The sequence below is a fragment of the Gymnogyps californianus genome, chromosome 2 (assembly GCF_018139145.2).
Source record: "Gymnogyps californianus isolate 813 chromosome 2, ASM1813914v2, whole genome shotgun sequence".
Classification (NCBI taxonomy): Eukaryota; Metazoa; Chordata; class Aves; order Accipitriformes; family Cathartidae; genus Gymnogyps; species Gymnogyps californianus.
Window position 1 is genome coordinate 164,727,441 of NC_059472.1, and position 12,598 is coordinate 164,740,038.

Genomic DNA, 12,598 nt, shown 5'->3' on the forward strand with positions numbered 1-12,598 from the left:
TCAATATTTTGAGTGTCAACAGGATAATGCATGGCTGTGACTTTTCATTAAGGAGCTTATGCTCAAATACTAGTAACTGGCCAGAGTATCCTGGTTTGTTATAAACTGGTGGAATGTTACATACAGCTTTTCTCATAAATGAAACAAAGGTTTAATTCATGCTTTTTAATGCGTAGGTAATGGAAAAGGAGGTGAATCTATTTATGGTGGCTATTTTAAAGGTAAGAGGAAATACGTCTTTGCAGATTCTTTATTCAGTTCTGAGATAAACAAGTCTTGATTCCCAAGCTACTTAATGAAAACAGGTCTACTTATAGATCACCTTTTGCATGAAACTAATGTTGCATGAGAATTCTTTTTATATGCATGACTTTCAGATAATTTTTTGGTAATATTTAACTTTAACTGACAATTAATTAAGGCTAACATTATTGGTTAAACATGACTTTCAGCATGGAGGTTAGGCAACTTTATTCATGAATAAACTCCTATCTTCCTGCCTAAAACTGTCAACATATTCTTTTGTTTATAGAGAATGTGGTCTTTTGCAAAATGAAAAGGTAAGAGACAAAAGCTCAGTAACACAAATTCAAACTCTGTTCCCTGTACCCTCCCTAGTAAATACATAGACATCTGATACGTCCGTTTGTAGATGGATATCTGTGTTGCTTGGAGAACTGAAGAGTTCTGTGTCTAACCTTTCTGAGGGTTAATGACTTACTCTGAGGAAAAAATACTGGCATAATTTCCAGCTCTAAACAGTTATTTCTTCTTTTGTTAATGTCCCTTTCCTCCCCTTCCCTATTCAAGGTTTGTATGCTTAGTGATCGTTTCTAAAAGTGTTTGACTTTGTTTATATGCTACACAAGTTATTTTACTTGCAAAGAATTTGTAAATAAATGTACATTTACCTCTTTTTAAAATCTGTTGTTGGAAGGAAAATGGTGAGTTTATAAAGCATTCATTTAAAGACATACAATTCTTTCTTGCAAAAAAAACCAGGTAGTTACTGTGGTATTCAAGTGTTAATAAAGGCACTGTATGCATTTATGTAACAGCCTCTGGTTCTCTGTTTTGCAAGTAGCTCTGCGTGGTTAAGTGCATGCCATTAAGTTTGTCTTAAACAGAGACATAGTTTGGTGTTGGAGTATTACAGCCTTTAGTCAAAGTCTTGAATAGATCCATTTGCTAAGAAGTTCCTAGGGTTTGTTTCTAAAGGTGATGAGTGCTAAACATGCAGCATTGTGTTTTGATATGTACTCTTAAAAATAATGGCTTTGTACACTCAAATTACTATTTTTACCTTTGAAAATGAACTTCAGAAGATCTGGTTTTATATTACGCTGTACAACCAGAAGTCCTCTTTAATTCACTGGAATATAAAATGCATGTTTAGTCTTAATTGATTTTATACTTAGGTTGCAGGAAGAATATGTTCTTTAGTTTCTCATTCAGGTATCTAGGGCTCTTTTCCCCTGTGCATTTTGACACTTCCAGTTTTGAATGGATAGGTGGCTATCTTTTAACATGCCATACCAGGGAAATGGCGTTTTCTCTAGATGTTTCTACCTGAGGTGCATGCTGTGTCAATAACAGTATCATGTATGTTAAGTCTTGTTTTAGGATGTCAGTAAGTGTGCCAACCTTCTTGTTATTCAGAAAATGCTGGATTTAAATCCAAGTCTATGAGAATCTAATGTTTATTGAAGACACTAATAATGACTTTAAATTTTTTTCATTAGAAATGTTTGCGCTATATCTGAAACTTTTTCTTTAAGAAACAATGCTTTCTGTCTCATAACTGCTTCTATTGTAACTTTTGAGAGGCTTGTTTCAACTTGATTTTTGTTTTTTCCAACCTGTTCACGTTTCTTCAGCAGCAGCAGAACTTCTCCTTATAGCATCCATAAGTTACTAAGAAAATTAGACTTGCATTCCTTGTCAGGGAAAATCTGACAAACATATTTTTTCTTCAAACAGATGAAAACTTTATTCTCAAACATGACAGAGCGTTCCTTTTGTCAATGGCAAACCGAGGGAAACATACCAATGGTTCCCAATTTTTCATGTGAGTAGATGTAATGTGACAGTTGAGCTTTTCTTAAACAGAGAAGCGCTGTTCATGAGAAAGATGGTATTGCTAAATTATCTATAACAATGTTATCCACCTTATTTTAAATAGGGTTGAGTGGCTACCTGCAGTGTAAGCTATAATAGGAAACATTAGTTACCACAATTTGCTTGTGGCATTCATTTGGATTAGAAGCTGGTACTACATGGATGTTCCTAGTTCATTGCTTTTTACCCTAAAAGTATGGCTTATGCAGTAAGTTCTTAGTGTCCAGAAAATAGATTCTTTGGCTTTTTGTGTGCACCAACCAAATCTTAACAGATTATCTGCAAATTACAATGTTGAGCATTGTATGCAAAAGGGAGTGAGATCTAGAGGTGATTTCTATGGTTTTGCATGTGCTTTTTAAAATATGATGATTTATGATTTAGTTTTGGGGGGATTTTTTTCAGGAGGAGTATGAGTGGGGGGTTTGTTTGTTTGTTTTGGGGGATTTTTTGAATTTTTTTTTTGGAGTGTTTGTTCCTGACATGCTTTTCTTCTGTATTGCTGCATATTTCCATTTACTTGTGCATATACCAGCTACTTTGGTACCAACACTATGTAAAATTATGCGCTGATAATCAGATTTTTCCTTCATTACCTTAAAAAAAAAAAATCCATTCTAGTATGTAGCCATATTCTGTTAAATTGTAGAAAACGCATGACACTACCATCAATAAATACTCAGGTCTGATATGTCAGGGTCTTCTGGTTAAAGTAGTTGTATTCTAGGTTCAGTATTAGTATTTTGAAACTTGCTAATTTTTATGTGATTATTCCTCCTGTTAACTCCCTTTTAAAAATTGCCTTCTGTTTAACAGTTTGTATTTGGAAAGATCTGGATTATAACTTTGGGCTTGTGCTGAGAAGAACTTTGTGAAATAACACTGGTGTTTTCAAAAGTAAATTTTAGTGTAGTTACTTAACTAGAAAAATTATTTTTTTCTTTGCCATCTTTCTTGGGGGATAAGAATGAATGGCGCTTCACTGTCTTCAGTAAAGGAGTAAATTGTCCTCAAGAATCTATCTTTTTTTCTTTGCCTGAAAAAGATCTTCACTATGATACGATGAAGTTCAGATAAGAGACATTTTTAGGTCTCTTCCTAAAGAATGCCCTAAAAATGGAAAATGAATAGGAAACTAAGAGGAAGTCTTTCAGTTAGCACTGTTCTGACTTTCCGTAGAGGTGAAATCATAAGTGTAAAAAAAACTTGTTTTCTGTTACCTTCAAACCAAATTTTAGATGTTATGTTTCCTTACAGTAAATTGGAATGGATATATATACACATTAATATGGAAAACAATCTATATATAAAGAAACCCCTGTGGTTTAGTAAGCTCTCTGCAAGACATTGGTTCACTGTTTATTACTTGGTGACTTATATTTTGGTTCTCTTGTCATAATTTTCCATTTTTAAGCTTATCTGAACAATATACATGAAAACTTAATGATGTCACATCAGTCAAGAAGCTATCATTTGAGGGCTCTAAAGTTTCTTTTCTCTCCTGCATTTGATTCAGAAGTCGTCTTCTTTCCCTTACGCTTAGTAGACTCAGCTTACTTGTTCAATTAGATTTAACAGACATAAACACCTTGTCTCTCCTCACACACCAAAACAACCTACGGTTGTGTTGGATGCTAAATTATAATTTACATGGGACAAGAAAATGAACAGTATTTAAGAGCACTTTCATCAAATACAGAAGTATTTTTAAAGATGCAGATTTCTTAAAAAATTCTGGTTTTTCATAAAATCACTGTAAAGAGAAAGTGTTAGTTTGGTGGCAATTTAGGCAGAGTAAGACACCTAAGCATAATTGTCTCCATTTAAGCTAGATTCACCTCAGCTGCCTGTAGGAATCTAAAGCTGTTTTTAGGGTCCTGGGGTGTCCTACCTGGCCTTCAGCTGCTGGGAGAGAAGGATCTGGATGTTCTGAAGGTCTTGTGTCTCACCTGCCTGCCCCATGCAGATTTCTTGGATATCCGGTAATGTCTTCAATGGCATCAGCTTGCCCTAGAGTCAGGCAAGTGAAGCAAGCCCAGGAGTAAACTCCCAGTATAACCGATGAGGTTTAGGTGGGCTGGTGTCAAGTCTTTAAAGCATGCTCTAACACTCTAGACTTCTGTGACCCTCTTGACCGGGGCTTTTTTCATTTTGCTGCATGCAGATGTCTAATGCTGTTTGAGACACCATTGGGAACTCCCAGACAGGGAGTGCAAATATTATGTAGCACCTGCAAACACCTTGTACTCCTGGAGTAGCAGCTGGAAGCCAGGCAGGGTACAGTAGGGCAGCGCGAGATGCCTGTATGTTGGCAATGGAGCGTTCTCCCTAGATCTGACCAGCAGCTGAGATGCCTACCTCACTTGCGGATGCCTTTATTATATTCAAGTTTATGCATTTAAGCTGAACCCCACCTTTGGCCTCCAGTACTGCAGCTGATCCTGGGAATAAATATGTACAATTACAGAATCTGTACAGAAGCCACTGAGGCTGCTCGTAAAGGCATGTGTGCGTGTGTACAGTCAGCTGCAAAGTCAGGTTCATGTTTGGTAACTCAGTTTACGAATAGGCAAGGATGGATGGTGAAACGCATGGTTCAATAATCTGTCTTTTTGTACAGATTTTTTTAGTGGTGGAACTTGGTTTCTGCTTCATAACATCAAGAGTTTGAATTTCAAGATTCAAAGTAGGAAACAACTACTGAAGATTTTATCTAGGCAGTTTCTGACTTTAAAATGCAATATATTAAAGCAGTTAGTCTTGCTTGGTGACATTTGTCTGATTACTTTAGGGAATGTACTGTGCATCTATATAGCTTTTCTTTAGTAAGATGTTTGCTTCCTTTAGTGATATACTTTTAAGCTGAAATTAAAATGTGCTTCTTATACTCAAAAGAATGCTCAATTATTCAGTAGTTTATCATTACAAAAAATGTTCTTCAAATGTATAACCTGAAAATTGTGTGAAAGGCAGTCTTCAGTGGCAGCCTTTAGATTTTTTTTTAATGGTTTGAACATGTTTAATTTTATTGATTTAGATTTATAGAAAGGGAAATAGTTCATGTCCATCTGAACTTCTTTAGACCTCTGTTTGCATTTTTTTCATAGATAACTTCAGGGATGAGAACTCTGTTTCTCTATTGTACACGTCTAATGCAGCAGATAAGGAGTGCAAATAAGTTATTTTCTTTTATATAAGTATTTGTCCAAGTAGGGCTAAAATAATAGCAAGAATCCTGACTGTAACAGTTTTGCGTATTCATCAGAAGTACTTTCCCTGCTTACCACAGAAAAGTGGCATTTGAAATAACTAGTCTTTACAGAAAGTAAGTGGGCAGCAAGTATCTCTTTGGCAGACTGCGCTAACAAACTGGTCACAACAAGACTCTCTGCAATGCCTAAAAATTGTTAAAAGTTGAGCTACAGTGGTCAGTTTTACTTGAAACAGAAGCTCCAGACTAATCTTAATGTAAACAAGCATCTGACCAATCCTAAAGTATCATCAGCTTTCTTTGATTCATCAGGAATTTCTCTGGCATGAATGAGCTTGAAGCATTTATAAGCAACAATAGAGAACTGGGCATGGAAAAGACAGTGTAAGTATTGTTAGGAAGCTCCAGTGAGGCCAGTGTAAAAAGAATGAACATAAATTATAGCACTGGTAGAAACTGGCAAGATGCAAAAGTAGAATAAAGAGTCAGAGGTGTATATATATAATGTCAGAAGTGCTGTGTTTAATGCTTGTTGACTAATTTTCCCCACTTCTTATTTTTTTCTTACTTGAATAGGAGTAACAATTGGGTTGAAAGGAGGATGTTTAGCTGAGGAAGGATTATGTTTTTCATGCACACGTACTTTAAATAGGCCAAGTCTATTCACACATGTGTCTAAAACATTTCCTAGCCTGAAGAAATGCATCTTGTTGAAATCCAGCAGAAAGGATACAGAGACCATCCCTTTATAATGTTTGGATTTGTGAAATATTGGAATTTCAATTTTCTTTACCCAAAGGGATCTGTTGTAGCATTTTATTGCAGACTTGTGTTAAATGTAGTTGTAAGGCACCAGGTTATAAATTGGCTATTTGTATTTTCAGATAGCACCACTCTTTAATTCTTTTTTGTGAATAACTTCTTCTAGAACCAGCAGTTATTTAGCGAGTGTTCTAAACATCACCTGAGTGTGTTAATCTTCTTTTAATTGTCCTGTTTCCATGTTGATACTCAGATATGGAATCCCTAGGATGGGGTAGAGGTTGACAAGAACCACTCTAGAATCATCTTCCTTTTTCTATATACTCCAATATCTGTTTTGAACTGCTGCCGAATAGGTGGTTGTTAGTTATTGGGGGAGTGCATCACAAATTTGTGTGTTGCACAAATATAGCTAATGTCTTTAGATCCCTGATTTAGAGTCGGGGGGCGGGGGGATAGTCGGCCTGTTCTTGGGTGTTCCAGCTCAGTGGCTGTATTACTTGTTGGGTGATGTTCTTGAGTAATGCTTCTCAGTCGAGCTGATCTGATAATGGTATCTTGTCTCTTTAGAGCAACTCCGTCATGCATGTGGCCATACCCAACCTGCTAATAAGGAAAGTTGCAATACAAAATAAGTGGAACTCTTGTGAAAATGAGTATAGAATTAATGAGACTCCTGATCCTACAAATGTTTGCATGGGCTTAACTTTGCTTCCAGTGTCATACAAAATCTGTCAAGCTACACTTACTAGAAAAATAGAAGTGCTTGTGCAGAATGAAGCACAAAGAAAACAGTAGGAGGCAAAAAAAAGTAACCAGCCTCTTTGTTGTCATTGGGAAGTTTTGTGTAATAATTAATTTAATGCCTTGTTATTTAGCCATGTAGTGTACTGAGGAATATGTCGTTATTACAACTTAAAGAGGAGTCCTAGGTTGTGCTCCTTATCAGTTCAAATGCCTGGAGTTCTTGCCTCTGTGTTCAGAAGCTATTTAAAACTTGAGGCTGTTTTGCTATTCCTGCTAGATTTATTTTTTTTTCAATATTGAGGGTATTGTTCGTTTAATATGTCTCTCAAGCTCTGCTTTCTTGCTCAAAACTAAATAGCTTTTTTGTTTTAAAAATGTTTTGATGTGTGGTGCCATGCCTAGTTACTAAATTCAAACAAACTAACCACTTTGATCTGCTAAAAGAAGGATAAAATAAATTGTGAGGACTCTTTTGTTTTGATTTTACAAATGATTTCTGAATGCTACCAGCATATTAAAAGTGGTTCATTTCTAAGTCTTTTTGGTGTTCCAAAACAGGTATTTTTCTAATTAACAGTTAATTTTTTTCTTACTGTGAATGAAATACCTTTGAGCTAATTATTGAACAGTTGACAGTAATATAAAAATCGAAAAATTTAAAATGAAAGGGGCTGATGTTGCATTATCTTTGAGCAAAAATGGTATATGTGCACTTATCACACAAGCAGGTCCCATTGGCTCGATCAAAAGTTTATGTAAAAGCACAGCCCGTGTGAAAGCATTCACAGGATGCTTTTATGTGTAGTAAATAACAGACAGATCATTTCAATGCTTGAATATGCAGAGACATAATTTAGAAGTTATAGTTTATTTGGGGGGAAAAAAATATGGATAAGTTCAACTGATAATGCATTTTTAAAACATTGCTGCTGTTCAGAATTATACCAGAGCAAAAGTATGGTATTAATTGGTGCATATGTTTTGTCTTTTTTGCATCTGCAATGTGTTTGTTTTTCTATAATTCTGAACACAAGCAGTCTAGTAGCAATGCACATATTTTAGAGAAAACACCTATTTTTCTTAGGTTTAGAAAAGCTTCAAAATACAAGGAAGATGTCAGCTAATTATGAAATGTTTGAAGTTGTAGACTTACTGACTTAACACGTTTCATTTGTAAATCAAAACGTTTAAGCTATGGTGTGCCATCCTATGAAGTATGTACTTAGGACTGGATTCAATGGAGCATTTGAACACCTATGTAACTGCAAGCATGTGAATAAACCCATTGGAATCAGTTATTCATCTGCTTAAAGTTGTGCATGTGTTCTAACACGTTTGCTGGATTGAGACTTAGAGGGGAGCGGGAGGATTCTCTTTTCTAACCGTTTATCTTTGTAATAGTGTATGCAAGCAGGATATGTCTATAGGTTTCTTCTTGTTTTTAAGGAGAACTTACTGTAGTTTTCAAAGTACCTTGTATTCTAAAGAAAATTTAGAGCCCTCTTTTAGGCATCCTTGTTCTGCATACAACTTGATTAATATTAATTTTAAACTTGTATTTAATAAAACGTAGACTCAGTTTTGTCTGAAAATGTATTACAATTTATTTCTGCCATTTTTGTGTAAAATTTACAGAAACAGTGTTACATCGTGCGCTCCAAAGGTAATGTCTCATTCCTCTAAGGCTGTGTCCTTTCCTTTTCTTCTTTCTGTTTTTATCTATCTTGTTTTTCTGATCATATTGTTATGTGCATTGAATCCTTTGTTAGGACTGAGGTTCTTGGGGGGGTGGGTGATAACATGCTTTTATCAAAAAGATGCTTTTCTCTTCAGCAGTATCTTAAACCAATTGACTTTAAACTTGAGTGAAGAAAGGTATTTGTCCTTCTCTAAATAACTTGGATAATAGTATATATTACAAGGCAGATTTTGAATGTTTTAAATTATAAGAGTTCTGTATAGAAATGTTTTAATAAAATATTATTTGGGGGGAGGAACTCATCAGGACTCTAGGTTTCTGTAGTGCAAAGGCAGTAAGTAGGTTTCTTCCTGATTAAGTTTTGAAGCCAAAGCAAGTGTTCAAGGATTGAAAGGCAGAGCATATGCAGAAAACTTTGAAGTGGTCTTTTAAAGTGCACGTTTGCAAAGTAAATGTCATGTTACAACCCTAACATTGAGATGAGAAAACTTTCAAAAGCACAATGAGGAGTTGAGTTTCTGCTTCCCACAGGAAGTCTAAGTCACCTAACTCCTTGTCATGCATCTGAGAAGTTTTCTTTCTGGATAATGCTTTTCCTTGTGTTTTTACTTCTTGAAAAGTAAACGAGAAAAATCCTATCCATTTTACCTATCAAATTGCCAGTGTAATGGAAGAAACCTCTACATGGGTTTTAATGTACCAACTATCCCGGTCTTTGCTTATTGAGGACTAGTCTAAAGAAAGTACATGCTTAGGTAATTTGCTTCCAAGTGCTGCTGCAGCATGGCAGGAGCACATTACTGCAGCATTCATATCAAGTGTGTTTGAACCTATTGATGTTTCTAGCTAATTCTAAGCACTAAGTCTTGTTTATTATTGGTTTCATTGAAGTAACCCACTTCTATTTTTTCACTACTTTAAATCAGCTTTATAATTAAGCCCGCTTAAACTGTTTACTTAACAGCAGGTTGTTAATGCAGTTAACTTTTGCTTAAAGAACTTCAAAAGCTGTGAGAATTTTTCTGTTTGTAGCAATATGCTGTATTAGCAAGGGAAAAACAAAGAACACCCCCTACTATTGAGAAATTAAATGTCATCTTGATAGTATTTCTTTCCCTGTGTTAAACCAAAGAAGTTTTCTGTAATATTTAGTATTACAGAAGTAGAAGGTCTGGTTGGCATTTGGAGTTTAAAAAAAATTAAGAGTGTAAACACTCCTGATTCACAGTTCCATCTTTTGGCATGCGTTCCAGCACTGCAGTGTTTTGTGACCTAATAGTTCAAAACTCGAGTGAGGATATGTGCTTAAAGTAGTATTTTATTATAGCAGTGAAAAACTGACTTCATTGTACCACATCTGTGTTGTTGTAAATTTAGAAAAAGAATCTGTGATTGATTATTTATTTTGAGAGAGGGGAGTTCATTGGAAGAAGGCTAGAAAGGCAAAATAGTGCCTGGGGAGGAGAGAGGAAGAATGTTTTCAAATATTAAGATAACTTCAAATGCAAATTATCTTGGCTTCTATTTTTTTCTTCCCCAATATACGAGATTAATGCAAGTTCTGATGTTCCTTACTGAATTTGTCTGCATAGCAAGGTTCCCTGTGCAACGTTATGCAAGCTTACTTGTAGAAGTAATTTCCTTTCTCTTTTGGAAAAGGATATAGAGAGGTACCAGGTCATAGCATTATCATCAGAAAGGTGAATTTTAACATGTAATTATATATGCACAGCCTTGAATATTCCAATTTGAAGTCAACTCACAAATTTGGCATAACTCCAAATGCCTTTTAGGATAGTGTACAAATTGTAATGCAGTTGCATTTCTCCTTCAGGCTAGGAACAGCTAACTGTGGGAAGCTGAAAAATAGGGAGGGAGTCTGCATTGATCACAGAAGTAAACTGTAGGGTAGCATATAATGTCTGCTTGCACTGTGCTGCTGTTGCTTTTGGGAAGCCTGTGAGCTTATGAGCTGAAGTGCTATAGTCTTGATGGTTAAAGATAGAAGTATTGCTTTGTGTTCTGAGTCATGAGGCCAATCAAGTAAATGGAGAGTAAGAAAGAAGCGGGGGAGGAGCAAAGAATCTATCACATATGACAACTCTCTTCTTTTTTTTAAATAAAATGACGTTAAAGTGACCTTGTAATGTAAGAACCTAACAATTTCAGAGACATTTAAATTCCATTAGTTACCCAATATTTATTGCCAAATTGTATCTTCTCTGTGATTAAAAATGTTAGTGAGTTATATTTGAGTGCGTATTTAAAGACACTTATTTGAAAATTGTTTATTGCATGCATAAAATGATACTTGGTACAACTTTCAAGTATGCACAGTTAGCTAAACTTCAAACAAATTTCATATAAAAGTTTTAAAAAAGACTGTGTGTATAATCTGTAAAGTTTTTTTAATTCCATGTATGTAACTGGATTTTTTCACTATTTTTTTGTCTTACCTTCACCTCTTTTTTTTCTGTGCCATTCTCCTCTTTTACTTCATCTGAATCCCTGATTATTTTTTTTACCATCTTACCATCTTGCTGTTTGTCAAACAGAACAACAAAACCTGCTCCTCATCTCGATGGGTAAGAATCCTTTATAGTTTCTCCAATGATGGCTAAAATTTGAAGGTTGTAAGTCTTCACATGTTATATTGAAAGTAGACAACAGTGGGGAAACAAATTCTTAATTCTGTGAAAGATTATACAATAGAACAAGATGGAAGACAAAAGTTTCAGTTCTATAAAAATTTCAAGTTGCAACTTATTTCCTGAAGCTGGTCAAAAACTTGGAAGGTCTTAAATCCTAACATTATTTCTGTAAAACTGGTTGCTGCCCTCGGTCCATCAATCAGTGAGTTGAAATGTCAAGTTTAATATATTTGGATAGTACTGTCTTTTGTGGCATGTTTTTATCCCCAAAATATATTAGTCCCTGGAAGTGTAAGTTATGGGGCAAATGGAAGAAGGAAAGAGGAATTGTTGTATGGTAGAACAAAACTGGGGATTCCTTAATTATAAATGTCCCTGCAATGCCAGTGGGAATTTGTATGCTGAGTTTGTATAGACCCATAAATGCTGCCTTCTCTGGGGAAAACTGCACTTCTTTGTCATCTTTGTATATGGACTCTTGATCTCTCTATTGCATGAAATTTCAGAAATAGAAGGATGAATTAGAAATGATGATCTGTTTGCCCTGCCCATGTAGAAGAGAGTAGAATGACATCAAGTATTTCTCTCAAATTGAACCGGAGTGGACCTCTATTTCACATTGCGTGAAATCTTAGCATTGTTGCAAATGTAAAAGTAATAAAAATCTTATTTTTAAGTTTAATACATTAAGAGCTGAATGTTTCTATTTCAGAATGACTTTTTAAATCTGAAATTCCTTGGAAAGCAATTACAGCAATATATAAATGTACTTTCCAAATATTTTTTTTCTGCAGTGTACATGTTGTCTTTGGACTGGTTATTTCTGGTTTTGAAGTAATAGAACAAATAGAAAATCTGAAAACTGATACTGCAAGTAGGCCCTATGCAGATGTACGAGTTATTGACTGTGGGGTGCTTGTTACAAAATCAGCAAAAGATGGTAAGCATACATATACCTGAAGTGAATTGAATGTTGACATTGTTTTCAGAGAGTATAAAAATTATGCCAATGTCTAAAAATCATTATGGTAAATCTCTAGAATCTTAATTAATTCTTACAAGCCTTTAAAACTTAAATCTTGTGTAGGTGAGGAAGGCACAGCAAGGAAAAGGTGTTCTGACCTAAACCTTTGTGCCTTGGAAAACATATGCCTGCTTCCTATTCTCCTTAATTAATGTTTGAGGTGAATGTGACACACTCAAAGTAGTTAGAACTTATTTTTCTGAGTTTGAAAGATGGAGACACAAACATATGCTGCTCTTGAAGTTGAATCTTGTGCAGTTTCCAAAGATTTATTTTAAGATCGTGTAATGTTAATATATGCGGTATATGTAGTCAACATAATCTTCCTTTTCATGAGAATTCATAGGGAATAAATTATCTTAAATATATGTTTGGACAGTTGCTGG

At 35.1% G+C, this 12,598-nt stretch overlaps 1 protein-coding gene across 1 annotated transcript in view; it reads left to right on the forward strand.

Moving 5' to 3' along the window:
- Nucleotides 1-12,598, forward strand: part of NKTR (natural killer cell triggering receptor) — a 44,242-nt gene that overhangs the window by 15,534 nt on the left and 16,110 nt on the right. The window contains 4 exon segments of the mRNA XM_050915785.1: nucleotides 177-221; nucleotides 1,981-2,068; nucleotides 11,093-11,122; nucleotides 11,983-12,128. Coding sequence (XP_050771742.1) covers nucleotides 177-221; nucleotides 1,981-2,068; nucleotides 11,093-11,122; nucleotides 11,983-12,128 — 309 coding nt within the window.